General features: G+C 34.9%; 1 protein-coding gene across 1 annotated transcript in view; it reads right to left on the minus strand.

Annotated features, from left to right (window-relative positions):
* Positions 1–13,284, minus strand: part of MS3_00009464 (uncharacterized protein) — a 30,115-nt gene extending 16,831 nt beyond the window's left edge. Inside the window, exons 1-14 of the mRNA XM_051217844.1 lie at positions 13,227–13,284; positions 11,828–11,905; positions 11,631–11,692; positions 9,905–9,956; positions 7,815–7,909; positions 7,158–7,236; positions 5,507–5,607; positions 4,065–4,104; positions 2,931–3,031; positions 2,684–2,765; positions 1,875–1,978; positions 1,671–1,749; positions 637–743; positions 161–239 (exon numbers count right to left, since the gene is read on the minus strand). Of these exons, the coding sequence (XP_051064270.1) occupies positions 161–239; positions 637–743; positions 1,671–1,749; positions 1,875–1,978; positions 2,684–2,765; positions 2,931–3,031; positions 4,065–4,104; positions 5,507–5,607; positions 7,158–7,236; positions 7,815–7,909; positions 9,905–9,956; positions 11,631–11,692; positions 11,828–11,870 (1,024 nt within the window). The 5' untranslated portion in view covers positions 11,871–11,905; positions 13,227–13,284. The remainder of the gene's footprint in view (positions 1–160; positions 240–636; positions 744–1,670; positions 1,750–1,874; positions 1,979–2,683; positions 2,766–2,930; positions 3,032–4,064; positions 4,105–5,506; positions 5,608–7,157; positions 7,237–7,814; positions 7,910–9,904; positions 9,957–11,630; positions 11,693–11,827; positions 11,906–13,226) is intronic.
* Between the last annotated feature and the right edge of the window lie 4,472 nt (positions 13,285–17,756).

Here is a 17,756-nt window from a genome sequence, read left to right on the forward strand (position 1 = left end):
CAACAAATATATGATATACATATTAATAATAATTTAGATTAAACAAATATTTCTTTATTTTAAAAGAAAATGGAACACATCATTTAATAAGAGATAGGAAAATTCTAAATTTGATAAAACGTCAGATTAATAATTATATACATATTTCATTATTACTAACCATATGGATCTATTTCCATTGGATCTCTTAATTCACCTCGTTTCGGTGTAGTAAATGATCTCATTTCATAATTTGGTGGCTGAAAATAGAACAATAGGACAATGTTACAATGTTTTTTTTATGAATTTTGTGTTATTTACCTATTTTCATTATCAATCTGGACAACATCCACAGAACTTAATTTCATAATAGATAGCATTACAGAAAGTAAGCAAGGTGTACTTGTAATCTTGAGGGAATTGAGGTTCCCCGACGGATAATGATATTATAAGTAACAATAATGAAAGCTATGCATTTAAAGTATTTAGCTCAGAGAACATACAATACAAACTTAAAAAATCCACCTGAACAGAGAATATTCTCCATCATTTAAGTATTAAACATTAGTAATGAGATAGGTTTTTACGTGAACTAGATAATCATAACAAGATGATACGTTTTTATTTTTGAAGAAAAAAAACAGACGGAATACAAACCTGTAATCTTCGTTTCTCTTCAGAATGACGATGAACAGAATAGCTCAAAGGAGAATCGTCTATGTGAGAAGGTGGTCTATCAAATGAACGTCGTACTTCTCTTGGACCTATGTAACAAAAAAAAGAAAAAACGGGGGTTTAAAAAAAATAAAACTTATCGGATGAATGAAACGATTTAACTCAAAATAATCAATCCAAACATAAATTGTTAGTAGTGAAAAAAGAGCCTTAATTGAGGAGGAGCAAGTACTTTTTTTCTTTAATTAAATCGTCAATCACTTCACATGAACGGATGACATGTTTTGGTTTGGACTATCTCAGATTTCCTCCAGCCTACTCGTGCTCCAGAAAACATAATCTATTGAGGTAGTCAGAGGTTGGGCATAGGTAACATATTTCTCGAAATACCTCCATTGACGAAGATTTATTACCTCGTCAATCGACTTCTTATCCTTACCCAGGACTCTATTCCTGACTTAGACACTGCTTACATAGTGGTCCTAAAATACACCTATAATCGAATACTAGTAATCTATGGATATTCTTTATTCTTAATACCCACGTTTCACACTCATGAAGTAGAATAGTGAGAACTGCTGAACAGTATGCTCATCCTTTGGTCGGAAGACAGATACCTCATCTATGCCACAAGTGACGCAAGTTAGTAAGAGCCGATCGAGCATTCTGAATCCGTGCCGAGATTTCTTCAAATACTATGCCATCAGGACTGACGAGATAGGTGAAGTGGTGGATACGCCCAACTACTTCACACCTTGTCATTAATTCAAGTGCTCGTGCAAGCCCATTCAGAAGGAACATGCTTGCATTGTTGATCAAGGTGGCCAGAAAACCTAGTATTTTGTCAGCGCATTCACCAAACAAAACTATATCATCTGCATATTCTAAGTTGACGAGTAAATTTATGTGTCATGCATAGATATCGTTCAACATCTCTTACCCAGATGTGTATTGATGCATGTAGTATAGTTAAACTGTGTAAAAACAAAAATCACCACATCTAACGTACAACTTACCATATTCAAATATATCTACACCATCTTCTTGTTCGACTCGTCTTGGAGTTGCAAACGTTTTCATATCGTAACTTGGAAACTGAAAATAAACAAATAAATGAATAACGGAAGTGTTATACAATAAACACATTTTTATTCTGTTATTCTATATATAATTCATCATGACTTTAATTCTAAAAAGAGCTCAAACATTACAAAAATTACCTGTCTCGATGGTCTTTCAGAGGAATGAGGAAGACCATGATGATTTGAAGAATCTTCTCCTCTAGAAAAGGATCTTTCCAATGAAGATCGTCGGGCTCTTGGACCTGTAAATAAATAATTTAATCAGTCAATTTAAAATATCATTTAAATATCTCATTATTATAGATTTGAAAAAAGTTTAAACAAGATGAATTAAATAAATCTTTTGTCATGTTTAATTGAGTACAACTAAGTAATGTGTTATAATTTGTGGTCCATTTCATAGATAGCGCATGTTCGTACCTGTTGATCAACGAACCTCGTGTATTAATCCCTATGCATAGGTTAATTTAATCAGGAAAACAAATCAACTCAATTAATCATTAGTGTTTGACGCCCTAATAGTCATACTAAACTATACTACACATATGAAATTTAAGAGATTATGTCCATTTATAATGATTATCTGTATAGTAATTATAGGATGATGAAAAGTCTTTATGTAACAGAGAATTATTTTATAATCAAACTGTTCATATAGGTCATGTACCAATAAACAATATACAGTTAAAACTCATAATTTATGGACAAAATACAAGAGTTTATCTGAACTTGTATCTAATCATTACAGTTATGTTTATTAAATTTATTATTTGAATAAAGCTTAATTTTGTGTATTAACTTATTTATTATATTTTGAGTATAATTGTAACCTTTAGAATATTTTCTGGGTCGGATTAATATTAAAAGAAATATTGATTTTTGTCCAATTCACATTCAAATTATGACAGGAGTCGAAAAGAAGAACTATAAATATGTAGTACACTTACGAAGATTATCCATCTCTACATCATCTCCAACTGGTTCACCTCGTCTCATTGACATAAAAGATCTCATTTCATAGCTCGGAGGCTGGAAACAATGAAAGTAACCGATACATCAATATGATGTCATAGTTAATTAACTAAATTATTCACATTTCAATAAGAAAAAAAACATTAGAAAACCTAGCCCACACGTTTAAATGATTACGTGTATTATTCTACTCAAAATGAAATGATTAACTTGTATTTTTACCTGTAACCTAGGCATTCCTTCAGGTCGTTGAGATGGATGTCTATCTAGAGATCTATCTCTGAGAGTTGGTCTTCCTAAAGATGGTCGTGTAGAATTTGAACCTGTAAATACAAAACATATATAAGATATCATTGCACTATAAGACAAAATATCATTGCTATGACTAATTTTTATGTAGCCTAATCAGGACGAATTGACTAAACCCACTAAACCATGAGTTACACATATATTGTGTTTGAGAACAACTGATTAAAACATTTCGTAGAAAATGAAATCGGAAAATGATTTACTCGGAAGTTGAATTAATGAGTCAATTTAAGCTAGAAAACCATTGAAAACCTGGAAGTGTTGGACGGCCGTTTCGCTCCAGTATGGGACTCCTCGGCAGTGCACACCCACGATTCGACATCCGAGACTAAAACCCTGAACCTTCAGTATCAAAAGTGGCAAAAATTCAACAACAAAAAACCTAAACTTTTGAACGATACTACTGGAATTACACTTGTTTAAATTGTAGAAAATACATAATGCTGTTGACTTATCAAAATCTATTGATTGACATTTACTACAAAACTGAATATCGTTAATAAAATCATTTTTCGAATAGGTTTGAAGATATGTCCTAGTAGTTAGTGCTCAATTATCAACCAATGGATAACAGGTTCGGGACAAACCCCGTCAACATCAATATGTGTAGCTGAACTCCGACTTGGTTACTGAGTTACATCAAAGACAATAATTTGAAGTATGATATGGTTCGCGAACTTCATTGTTGGTGCACTAAAACTTTCACAGTTTACTAGTTTGATAGTGAAACAAGGAGAAGAAATGTAATACCAATATGTATATAGAATATACCCAACATTTAAGTTAGACAAATGAAATATGATAAACTAAGTGTGATGATAATGTCAAAAGACTTATTACGTTAAATAAAAGATGACAGTAAATGGTATGACATTTTTACCACCTAATAAGTCCAAACTCATGTGAAGAGTGAACGGCAAACAGAAGCGTACATGAAAGCGATTTCATTATTAAATACACCTTAAATGAGACAGAAAAAAAGTATCAATGTGAACTTAATCCATGTAACAATTGAGTCCATTTGTGTTACATAAGGTTTAAACGAACCATGACGACGTAGATACGGTGAACGATCCAAATTTGATGGCTATAAAAATCAAGAAAAACTGTTAGTTAAAAAAGAGTAAAAACTGGACTGGAAAAATAGTGAATTATTAATTAACAACAAAAAAAACTAAATTAGATATGAGGATAAACATTCCTTTCCAATGTTCAATAAATGTGATATTTCTAGCTTTTTCGAAGATTTTCCATTTTAATTCAGTGAGTGAGTACTACAATATCAGTGTAGAATTTTCACATCACTGTAGCACATCTCAACTTTCCAGATGTAATCAACAACAGATAAAGTGCAAGTTACAGATTAAAATGAAATGTCCAGTGAGAATCATGTTTTCATATGCAACATTCACTCACTAAATCAACGGGAAAATGGTAGATATAGCACACGTAATAAAAACAACGAAGTAGATGCTCTACAAAATCCACGGATACATATTTTATTCCCCAAGTTAATTGTACCAGAGAAAATTATGAGAAACCATATTACAGCTTATGCTTGAAATGGTAATGATGAAAATAAAATTCGATTAACAGTGGAAGGGTGATGGGGGTTTAAACCTCGGATTGAACATCGACTGTGTGATCCAGGTACATCTAAGAGACAAGTATCAAATAGGATGAAACTAGCGTCCAGGATAATTTAAGTCCGGAGTGAGTTCACGAATGATATATAGTCAATTTTACGTTAAGTTTGAAGAATTGAGATCTTAATAATGATAGAAGTCACAAACAGATCAAGCTACAACTACTCTACTTGAAAAGTAGATGACATTTCTGGGATATTGACACGGTTTAACAATTATTGTGAGTTACATTTAACTGGGAATTTCGATATACCGTATATCTAAGTCCCAACTAATCATTATGGAAAGATTTATTGAAGATATTCAGTCACTCATGTGCAATTCCTATATCAAACAATATCACACGTCGAACAGGACAGTGGTTGGGTATACATAATACATGAGATAGACTAAAGAATAACGAATGAGGTAAGCAGCCACTGGATAGAAATAGTAAAAGAGTAACAACCCAATAAGAGAAAACACTTTATGGTGGTAAAAGTAACGACAGACAAGTGGAGAATTTTCGGGCAGATAAAATAAAAGGATACACGCTTATAAAGAAGAAAATAATGATATAGTTAGACCGCAAGCAACTTTTGAGGATTCAAATAATCCCCAACATATTCCTAAACAAATCATATGTAGGTTCACGAAGTCTACAGCTCCAAAAAATACAACAAGCAACTAAATTTAAAAGGATATCACTAAATAATAGATTAAGGATGAAAAACTTTGGGAAAAAGTATTCAAAGGAAAATTGTACATCTTAAGGAGTACATGAATCAGCGGACTAATTTTTTGGTAGGGTTCAACTAGCGCCAGACTAGTCATAATAAAAGAAAAAGAAAGTGGTACAATTACCTGATTAGCATCGTCATAGACAATTTGCTCTTCACAATTACCGTATTGATTGTATTCATATCGAACAAGTGACGCAGACCGACCGCTGTGCGACAAGCGACCTGAAACCGATGAATGAGGGTATATAAATATACGTGTTAATATCAAATACAGGAATTTCTAAACACAAAAACATTGAGGAAGTAAGTTATGACAGTGTCAATGTATTGGATGAATAATTTAACAAGTGAATTCCTTTTTCGAACGTCGATAGAATATTAAAGAGGAAGACTGTATTTATAAAATTTCAGCGAAAGAATTTGAACTAGATTCAACGTTTCGCCCGGCAATCTGGTCCAAGAATCTCACTGTCCGTTTTTATCGCACATTTAGCGAGTGACTAATTAGCCAAAGGGTTATTGATATTAGATAGACAGTCTAAGTAAATTAATCAGTACTTGGACTACATCACTACAACTGCTCTCCTGTCTCACGGTCTTAAAATAAACAAACAATAAGTTTGTTTGTAGGTACCAATATTAAGGTTTGATTAGATAACTTCAAGTAATTTGAAGATTGGTTAGATTGTTATTTATTCGCTGAAGAAGTGGTTTACACTGAGTCACGAAAAGTCAGAAAATTTAACTTCTCTACGCATTGAGATATTACAAATATATTACCTTAATTTACAATAAATATGTTTATTTTCGTCAACACATCAGATTTAAACTGCAGTCGGAAGGGTTTTCACTGAGTACAAACTACAGAGGGAGCACCAGTCCCTAAAAATTACAAGTGTACATTGGTGACAATTGATAACTAACACGTAAGCTAGTTCCGGAGTATTCTTTCGACTAACTCTAACTAATATCTCAACATAGAGCAAGCCATATAGTTAATTGGACTAATGGTCTTACTGTGAATCAATCGATAAAATCTGACCAGTACTGGAGTAGATAAACATGACAATGATCACTCTTACTTGAGTATATTCACTTAGTAAACCAGTTCGACCGTTGAGTAAAAATATGAATTATGTTTAAGCGCAGACAAAACAAATAAGGTGTAAGGTTTTTGAAACGGGGAATTTTTCCCATGTACATTTATATACACTTTATGTAGGTAATCTTGAGAAGATAAGAATTCACTCTATCTGGATACTAAATTGACAAGAACTCTGTTTCCTTTTTAAAAAAAAGGTTGAGAATCTGATCGAATTATTTATTTAAACACAACTAATATCAGGGTGTTCACATATGTTTGATCAAATGGAGTTGTTGTTTTTGTAACTCACTTACCAAATATAAATGTATGCGTATATATTCAACCTAAAAATACTGTTTGTTTTTTGCTAAGGCTAACGATACTTACTACATATCCCTATCTAACCTGAAATAAAAAATGGAGCATGATTCGTACTTGTATTCGTGTTGTCGACATTGAACTATTAAAGAACAATTTAAGAATAGGATAAAACCACACTAGAACTATTAATTATACACATTATTACAATCTAATCCCACAATAGCACATCTTCTGAAATTTTTATGTTATACTTTAAAGTAATAGAATGGATATAATTTTGTGTGTAAATTTGTATTTGTTTGTTTGCGTATATTTGATGAAGATTATTAAATGATGAGAGAATACTGCACATAAAAATAAAACTAACTTCTTGGAGGTGGAGATGAAGAACGCATAGGCATTGAATGCCGACTCATATGGTTTGTTTGTAGTTTGTGATTTGATTCCTATCGACATAAATTTTTAAAAAAAACGAAAGATATTGGAATGTTAACTTTACGTAATGAATTATGCCTGATTATGAATACCATTTAAATCAGAAGGGTTTTTTCTGTGGATATTATAGTAATTTCAATGGTTGAGATCATGAGTCAATTGAAGCTAGACCACCATGGAAAACTTGCAAGCACTGGACGGCCGTTCCTTCCTATTGTGGGACTCCTCAGCAGTGCATATTCAAGATCCCGCCTCGCAAGATTCGAACCCAGGACCTATCAGTCTCGCGCGCGAGTGCTTCCAGGTTTTCCATAGTGGTCTAGCTTCAATTGACTCATGATCCCAATCATTCAAATTCCATTTAAACATTAAAAACACTAAGTTCAGAGAAGGGATCTCCGCTTTTGGATGAATTTATTATCAAACTTATTGATATATGTGAGATACAAACACTAAATGGGATGCTACACTATGGACCATTACATAATGATAACAATGAAATCTGATATTTAACTACACTATTGAAACAACGATTAAAACAATTAGTCTCTCATAGAATGAAGGTAAATAAATGGATAACAAAGATTACTTGTTGATTGGAACTTTGAAATCCTCTTGCAACGAAAAATGAAGGCGGTGATGATGGAGGTAGTGGATGAGCAGCAGCAAGACGTTGATTTCCAGCTAAGTAGTATGAAGAGATATTAAGGAAAAAGAGGTGAAGAATCAGTCACTGATTACAAGAGTAAACTGAAAATACTATATCGCGATATATATTACACAAAATGGAACTTTCGGCACGGTTTTATTTAAATCTAGTGTTTATATTTTTCTTGTATGATTATTAAATACTTAAACTGTTGTTGTATATTACCTAGTCTACTGTTACTTTATAACAGACCTATTAACTAGTCCTCCTTCCACTTATTGCTTAGTTATATCCCTATCGTAATTTTTTTTAATTATGTTGGTACGTGGTCAGAATTTTACATAATATTATTTTATGAGTGATTCAGGAATTGGAATTATATAGTTAGAAATTATATGCCTGTTGTGTTATGCTTTATGCTGGGTATCGGACAATCGAGTGTGGGAAACTGCATTCTGAACCAATAATTGTTAAGCATTATTCTCAGCTAACTCAATATCACAATGTCATTGGTTAATCGAAGGGTATTGATATTAGATAGACAGTCTAGTTAAATTAATCGGTACTTGAGTTACATCAACACAACTAGTCTTCTATCTTATGGTCCCAAAATAAGATATTACTATCATTATTGAATGATATTCAGGTAAGACGACTGACATGTGTCAATTTTTTAATACAAAGTTACATTCATTGTATGAGTGTTCAGAACGTTAACACAATGCGTTCGAATTCTTATTCCCTGTTGAAAATTAAAAAATCCAGAAGATTGACTACTGATCAACTGATTAAGAGTAAATCGAAGAGTAGTAAGAGAAACCAGAGTTCTAGTACACATCCAAGTAATCTTTGGACGCTGACTATGGAAAATCCAGTTTACAAAGTTATTAGGCGAGTAATTTTTGGTGCTTTATAAAACCTGACTTTAATGAGTTGAGAATAATTTGAAAGCTATTTAAGATCAATTATGGTTTCCTCCTACACAGAATAGTTTAAACTTGGTAGCAAAAATAGAATACAGAACTCTGAGACCACGTAAAATATGCTTAGACATAAAAGAAATGATAATTTGGTAAGTGTAGTCATTTTGAAGCGCCGATTTCAGTCGATAAGAGACGATTTTTGTATATCACCTCAGAGGCTATACCGTGTATATAAGCCTAAGCAGTAACTGTGTATAAAAGGTAAAAAGGCTATAAGTTAACATGGTAACGTGTGTTTGCATACTACGACACTAATCATGTGATGTTGAAGATGGTGCAAATTGAAGTAGCCAGAAAATAAAAGGATTCTACAGATTTCGATTTTGTTCAGAAAAATAACATGCAGCTTCAAAATGAGCAAAATACACATTTCGATTGCATAATTATTTAGACAGACTACTGTTGATCTTAATAGTCTGTATGTCCCTCGTCTTGATGTTCAGCATCGTAGTTGGTCAGTCTTTATTGTCATCTATGAATCTTAAGCGAATTACTTTCATAGTATTTTTTTACAGAATATAGAGTATCTGTGGCTTTCAACGATGACTCCCTCAAAATGTATATATGCCGACAAATACTGATCGAAATTCAGTCCTGAATAACAAAGACGGGATAATACAAACAGTTACAGATTAACATCATAAGTAATCAACAAGTCAGTGGCCAGCTGGACTTGGAAGCTTAAGAGACAACGCGTCCACATTTGAAGAGATAGGTACTGGGTTCGAGTCACAGCGCAAATGTAAGCAGGCAGGTATAGCCAGCCGGCAAGTCCCACACAGGATGAAACACGGGTCGTGCTTCTCGCTGCTGACTGTAACTCAAATAAACTAAAACTTGGATACTGTAATATTATTATTATTCCAATCAGTGTTGAAGCGACTGAAGATTTCTACTGTTTACATGCACAATCGGAGTATGTTCACAATTTAAAAACTTAAAATTTCGATTCGCTGACGATAATTAAGATACCTAACATATTACCTCTAATCTCTGTCAATGATCGCTCGAACAGTGAAACAAAATAGCACCCATAATTTAACTTACGACGTGGAAATGGTGGATTTGAAGATCCAGGTACAATTTGGGGATAAGGATGCTGAAATAATTTAAGAGGATAAAATATTGATTGATGTAAGTAATTACAAAAATAGCAGCAAGAAGTAACATTTACAAGACAGATCTTTATATTTAGTATTTGAAGATTTCAAAATATACATTTAAGTACTCATATCGAAATAGTTTGCAGCAATTTTCTGGGCATCTGGTTACGCGAAAATCGTATGTAGTAGAGTGGAATCAAAACATGTAGGGTATATAATTGTGTAACAGGAAATGAAACATCAGGTACACGGATAAGTATGTGACTTTAACAATATTTAGACGCGTTATTGACTTAATCTACAAACGTAGCGAGAAACTAGACAAATCAAGGGGTCCACCATTGGTTTGGAATCAGTGTTCTCCAACTCCTCTACAGGTGGATCCTCCGTATCCACTAACCTGGTTAGAGCGTCAGACATTCGTTTTACGTCCTCTCAACTTCGTAAACACCCCCTCCACAAGGAGGCAGTAAGTAGGACTTTCCTGTCAGTGGCTGTATACACCTGGCCATGTGAGAGCATTTGGAGAGGGAGTGGAATCACCTTACCCTTGGTTGTACCAGGGCATTTGGGATACTAGAAAACTACTACCTTTACCACACCAACATTTATATGACGAAATTATGCTTTTGGCTTTTATTCCTCCTTCATTCTTACAAACTCATATGCTACAATGTCGACCAGATCTACTATGTGACGTTAGTAAAGCCAGAATCTTGCCACTGCTGAACGAATTTGTGTAAGTCAGTCGATTGAGAAAGATTACATTACCGAAGTACAATCTCAGCAAACAGTATTGATAATGCAAATCAGTTAACAAGTGCAGTTTTCTGACTGAAGGGTTTAATCACAACTGTGAGGAATAGGAACACTTTTTTTCAAAATTAAAGGGAAGTATAGTTTGAGGCACACCTAACAGTTACGTCCCAATTTGTTATCAAATGGTTGATTGACAAAACGTGTCACATCCTGTCATTTACGATATTTAGTTACAATTGTTTACGCGTGTATTGTGTTTATAAGCGTGTTATTTGACTAGAGAACTGTATATTGTAGCCAGTTGGCTAGTTGATCTAGGGGTCTGAATCGACAGTTGGAGTCACTAACTTCTAGTCTGAGCCATGTTGGTAGATGCAGACTACTTAGTTGGGGTCCGCGCGACTATCGCAACCAGTGGGTTGGGTGATGTGTCTCGAAATCGATCACAATGGTGTAGGTGTATACACTCTTTGTCTTCTCTTAAAAAGTGAGATGAAAATTACTTTATACCTTTCTTTCTACGAACTAATTCCTTCTTCCTATATTATATCTTTATATGCAATCTCTGTTGTATATGTTACTATCGTTGAAGTAACTACTATGAACTTGGTGTTCATCTTGTTGTGCTAATGAGGTGTGGCAACTGGGATCGATGCATATAAGTGTCCGGTCCTACGTTGTAGCCGACTGACCTGCATCAACAGGTCAATATTATGAGCCATTGCAATCACTATGCATTACAGCACTCCATCGATCGATCTGCATTTAACTTATTCCTTTTTAACAGTCTTCCAACAGAGCATCGAATCGCTATATTATGAACCACAACACTGATGCTCGAAAGTTAACGCGAAGAATCAAAATCTTTACCATAATAGCTTCACCAAAACCATATTTATTTGAATACTTACACTTTTTGGATGGTTGTAACCAAGATAAGGATTCTTTGGTGGATTATTAACGTGATCCAAGCCTACAAATTCAAAATTTCAAGATAGATAAAAAACAATTAGATACGAAGAATATGGATATCTACCCTCGAAAAACCCGCATTGTATACAGAGTGCGGTAGAAAAACAGTACAATTAAGACCTAACATAATACGTACCCCACTGGTCCGTGAAAGGAGTAGCATATCCATACTGTCCCATGTTACTGTTTATTTTACTTCTGATTTTGAACAAATCTAAAATAATGGGAAATGGAACACTTAATGTAGTTTACTCTGTACGATAAGCTGAATATCACGAAAAATGTGTGAATGTGTTGAACTCAATAAGTACAGTTAAATATATAAATGACTACACATTCGAAGAACTGAAAGTCTATGCAAACATGCACTTCAGGATGCAGTGAAAAGAATCCCAATTCATTTGCAAGGCGAAAATTTGTATTTGGCTTTAGCCCATACTCCAAGTGAGCATCAGTGATGCTACCAGGTTAACGGAGCACAAATAGATGTAGAGAGTTGAATCTGCGACATAGTGGCTGAAAGTCGAACGCCTTGGTCACTGACTCACTGTTCCACTCTTACTTAACAAAACATCAACCACAATGTCGTATGTCATAACACCGACTAACTTGTTTCGGCTCAGGTAAGTTGCTCGTACTCCTCGCAATAAGTGTAAATGGAAGAAAAATAAACAAACCTACTTAGCAAGTAAAGAATCTGTTGATGTCACGTCGGGCTCGGTGGTTTACCCCCAAATGCTCTGGTGCAACCGAGAGTAGGGTGAGTCCGCTCCCTCTCCAAATGCTCTCACATGGCCAGGTGTATACAGCCACTGACAGGAAAGTCCTACTTACTGCCTTCTCGTGGAGGGGGTGTTGTTTACGAAGTTGAGAGGACGAAAAACGAATGTCTGACGCTCTAACCAGGTTAGTGGATACGGAGGATCCACCTGTAGAGGAGTTGGAGGATACTGATCCTAAACCAATGGTGAACACAGGCTCCAACGCGCTGTTGGGACAAATGGAGTACGAACCCACTGTCGATCACCGGCTACCACCAGATAGGATCTCCGAAAGTTGCTCCACTACCTTATAAATTAGACCTCTCGGTCAAATGCTCGATGATTGACACCCTAAGAAAGCAACCGACTTCAGTTTGAGCACTCGGAGATTGTCCCAGCCCTCACACAAATCGAATAAAGTGTGGTGCATACATATCTGGTGCTTCGCACCAATCTTTGCGTCGGGACAGAGTCAAACAAGCCTAACATAAAGGCAGGTACTGAAATTGGAGCCAAATATTGGAACAGCCCTTGATTTATCAAACTCTCTGCTACTGTCTCTGCAAACAGGGGAAGGAAAGGATATACATGATACTGGAAAACAAGTTTCAGCATAGAAAAAAGCATGACGGATAAAATACCAACTAAGTTAAAACTGAAGCGGCTAGACTACACTAATAGAGTGTGGAATGCAGTAATTCTAACAGAAATTTAACGTATTCACCAACAGGTGGATGAACAATAAAATGATATAAACTTCGACAGCGGCCATACTGTTTTCCCTCGTGAAGGTCAGAGAGACTTGATGACCGCCCTTCAATCTTCAACTTCGCTATACAAACTAACAAATTAATAGCTCCGTCCGACCTGAAGTAAAGACATAATATTTCTGCGCCTTTTCTGATCCAAGAGAAGACTTGCGAAGGCTGTTTTTGAGATAGTTAACATAATCTTATCTTGTAATTAGTTTTTGTTGTTAGTCGCATTCTTCATTGTTTTGAATAATTTGTATAATTACCATTATTGACACACTTCTTTCTGACAATTTAAGTCACTCCCCATGTTTTTCCTTGTGTACAATTCATATTTTGATATGTACTCAATTGTCTCTATCTTCGTGATAACATTTCCATTATTTGGAATTGATATTTTGTCCGCCACGACATTCCACAAAAAATAATCTGACGAGATAATCAGTGTGATAGACTAACTTGTTACTCACGTGTTAACATCCTAACTCTGTGGAGTAGCTACCCTGAACGATAACATAAAACTCACGTTGGACTAACTCCTGTTACCGACAAGTGGTAGAGAATGTCATTGTCACTCTAAAGAGTCCCCTTATTCAAAAGGGGTTATGAAGATTCTGCAAGCTAAAAAACAAAGCTTCTCAACAACAAAGTCATTACCGTAGAATGCGTAGTTCTGTCTGATCCAGGTTTCGTTGTAATAGTTAGTCTCAACTTAGAGTCGAAGTTTACCAGCAGCTGTGGAGGCTTGTTTCTTGTTGGCAGAGGAGAACTTACATCAGGGAAATTTCTGAGGATGGATCAAAATGTTCAAAAGAAAGTCGGAACTGTTATTAATACATATTTATTGCAAATTTATAATGTGAGTTGACCTGAGGAATGACTTGATCTCAACGAATAATTCTCAGTAGCTATGATGAAATAGTTGAGTGACAGAAAATTCTTCCATAGTAAAGCAGTAGGGGAGCTAAATGGACAAATCAACCATCTGCAAACCACTCATCGGATTTGGCTGGGTTGACATACTTCGATTAATAAGGTGTTGCATGTAAAGGCGTTGTCAAACCCCGAATACTTGTGGTATCTTTAGTCTTAATGATCCAATGTTTTCATACATGACAAAATTTCATTATAAATGTATTATCGGGTAAAAGAGTTTGAATTTGGTTTTTTACAACCACTAGAAAGTTGCATTTACAATGAAATATGGGCTGGATACTGCAGCCCATACCCGGGATAAATAAATCCTCGGAGTACCCACTCTGTACATAATTGAACATATTTGAAAACCTTTTTTTCATTGACCTAGCTAGATAAATAAGCCCCATGAAGCATCCTCTCCATTCAGCGACTTAGCATCTTTGAAGTTTCTCCTATTTTCTAGATATTTATTCTGTAAGTTTTACTCTGACCTATGATCATATTTCTCCGTACTTTTGACCGTTATCATCCTTTCTTTTGTATTTGTTCACAGTACAGATTTCATGTGAACGTATTTCCAGTTTTATTTGATCTCATCACGGTATTTTTATTATGTACAGCAATTTCCAAAGCATTATTTGCTATTACCAATGAGTCATTTATAAATCTAAAAACGGGTATTATATTTAACCGTTGATATGGATTACCACACTTTGACCACAACCAATTTCTAACTACTAAACTAGTTAAGGAGTAAATTTAAATCGTCTTGCAGAATAATGTTGGCAAAATCACCACATTATCATTCATACCACTACACTATCTTTACGTAAACGTGCAGATCAGAGTAAATCCAGCGATTTATTAAAAATGATTGTAAATGAATAGTAAAATAACGACCAATGGGTTTCATACTGATACTATTTAGAACTTTAAACATATGGTTTTTTTCCATTCTGTAAATTGTGCAGACATAGTTTGATAGTGCTTGATGAGGATTATAACTAGGCAACTACAAGCTAGATTCGAAACGCAGTGATCCTGGTATTCCAAATCTAACTGAAATTTAGAAATACAAAGAATAATGAGAAATTACTTTGTTTGTACGTCGCCTAAAATTCTATACTTGAGCTGTTGTACCTCCAGAAATCGTTGATATTATCACCGGCTTTGTTCACCACAACTCCATAAGAAATGACGGCAGTGGTCTTTTCAACTCGATGCAAGTAATCAAAATAAAAGAAGCAGTACTCAGAATATCACATCTTTGAACATTGAATACATGATCGTAATTTAATATCTAAGTTACGTATCAAGAACATGACTCCAAATTATAACTTATCTCGTACTTTGACAAGAAGTCCTTTACAGCAACTACCTGGAGATCAGTAGCAAACAATTGCCGAAATATATGCGAAATCTCGTCGGTTTTATATGATGTATGTCGCTTAAAGGATTTACTACCAAAAGTTTAGTCTTGCGACATAGTTTATGAGGCCCGCCACCCTTTAAACTGTACAATTTAGCCCTAATTTAACAACAGACTATTTATGCACTGGAAATTTGTTGTTCCTCTACTACATGAAAAATTTTGTTATAACAGGCCAAAGAAAATGGTTGAGGAAGTTTCACGTAAACAATTATATAGGATTTGTGGCAGTTTGATCTTGCCAGTAAATTTTCATGCCTCATGTAACTTATGTTTATTGAGAATAAATTATTGTCATTATTTTTATAAATTGCCCCTGTTTGTATTCAATTAATTGACAAATGGATGGTTCGAGTACTGTCAGACCATTACTGATGTTTTGTCCGTTGCAAGTAAGTGTAGCATTTATTTACAACAGATATCAATAGCATAATTAACTGTACACCACTTCTCACAGGTTTCCGTCCATTTGGCAAATGCTTGGTTTTATTCTTTGACTTAGATCATTTAGAACGTCTGCTATCCATTCTGTAAGTTCTTAAGTTAAAATGTGTCTGCACAATTCCTGTATAAGATATCCCATAATGGTAATTACCAAACAGTTTTTGTTTTGTAGACAATGCACCACGTGCTTTTATATGATCGTTCCGATTATTCATCAGGGATCTTGATAACTGGAAATCAGCAGTGAGCTGTGCTGTTCAAATCATACTTATGTGTGTTGGTGTTTAGTTCAATCACAACAAGTGTGAAAGAAACTTTTAACAGTGTATGCTTCATAATTGCAAGTTTCAGAACCGTGGAATAATGCCAATACGTGATCGGTAATAAATTAAATGGATTAAACTAGCTCATCACAAAGATAATGGATTGTGTATTGTAATTTAGACATGTAAACGACTGAAATTAACAAAATGACAGACCGGCAGTTTGACAAGAATTTCTTTCGTGGGACTAGTACTATTCAGAGTATGAGATATGCTAAGCTTCCTTGCAGGCGATTCAGTGGTAGTTCACCCATACAATGGAATCAATGGACAGGCCAACTCATAGTAGTTCAGCAAATTACTAGGTTTTAGGTTACTTTGCCATAAGAAGTCTTCTCGTTTTATGTCAAATACAGATATGTCTAACCCAGCTGTCTTACTTGTTCAGAGCCTGTCGAGTGATATTGAATTCTAAACAAACTATCTAACGAGTCAGGCGTGCCCTAACAAGAGAAACTAATCAATGGACATTGGATACTTCACTGGAATTCATTGACTACAGAAGTAATGGTCAGTAAGAGTAATTAAACTAGAGCATCGAGGAAACCGGTCGCTTATTATGCACATTGTAGTATGTAAACAAATTGCCGGCCTGATATGATCCTACCCGTACTTTAAGTTTGCTATGGAAAGGCTTAGGTAAAAATGATGGAAACAATGCAGTTTGACTTCGACTCAGGATTATGCAAGTTAAGTAGCAGTGTCATTCTTGTTAATTTCCAGTGAACGGCGACTACTGATAGATAGATACCCGGATGTATAGCTGCGATGGTTTTACATGAACAAGAAAAAATCAAACGTATCAACACTCGCTTCGGAGGCAGTGGTGAGCCACGATATTTTAAAAAGTTGATGATCAGTTCACATGCACTGTCGTAATAGCACCCACCTAAGAACGCAAAGTCACCATGTGAGTTTATTTGAAATGGCAATAGTTAGCCCAAATTCAGATCATTGTTTTACAGTGCTAAACACATCATTCTTAAGTGTAAGAAACGCACCCATTTAACTTTACAGGTGATCGGATTTTATAAGGGTATTTATGATTTAGTTATCTGAGTTGTGAAGATATCTGAATTACAATTTGAGTGGAGCCATGTTTATAAATGCAAAATGTAAGGGGCACCTAGCTCTGAATAAGGACGGCGTGAATACTGTGTGCTCGGACCATCACATCTGAATAAAATGAAGACTTAAGCGGGAGTTACAGTAAATAGTTGATATAAAAACACCCATATCCTATCGAACGAAATGTTGTGGTGTCGACTGTTCTGACACCACTTTAGATAAACTCGTGAATATACGCCTACCATTTAACCCCGTATATTACCCAGGTTAACTCCGTTTTTATGATGGTGGTGAGAAGCCGAATACGGGCGGTGATGGAAGAATTTATTTCGGGCATTCATGTAATCAGATCCACAGTGAGCGACAAAGA

Source organism: Schistosoma haematobium, chromosome 7, assembly GCF_000699445.3.
Source record: "Schistosoma haematobium chromosome 7, whole genome shotgun sequence".
Lineage (NCBI taxonomy): Eukaryota > Metazoa > Platyhelminthes > Trematoda > Strigeidida > Schistosomatidae > Schistosoma > Schistosoma haematobium.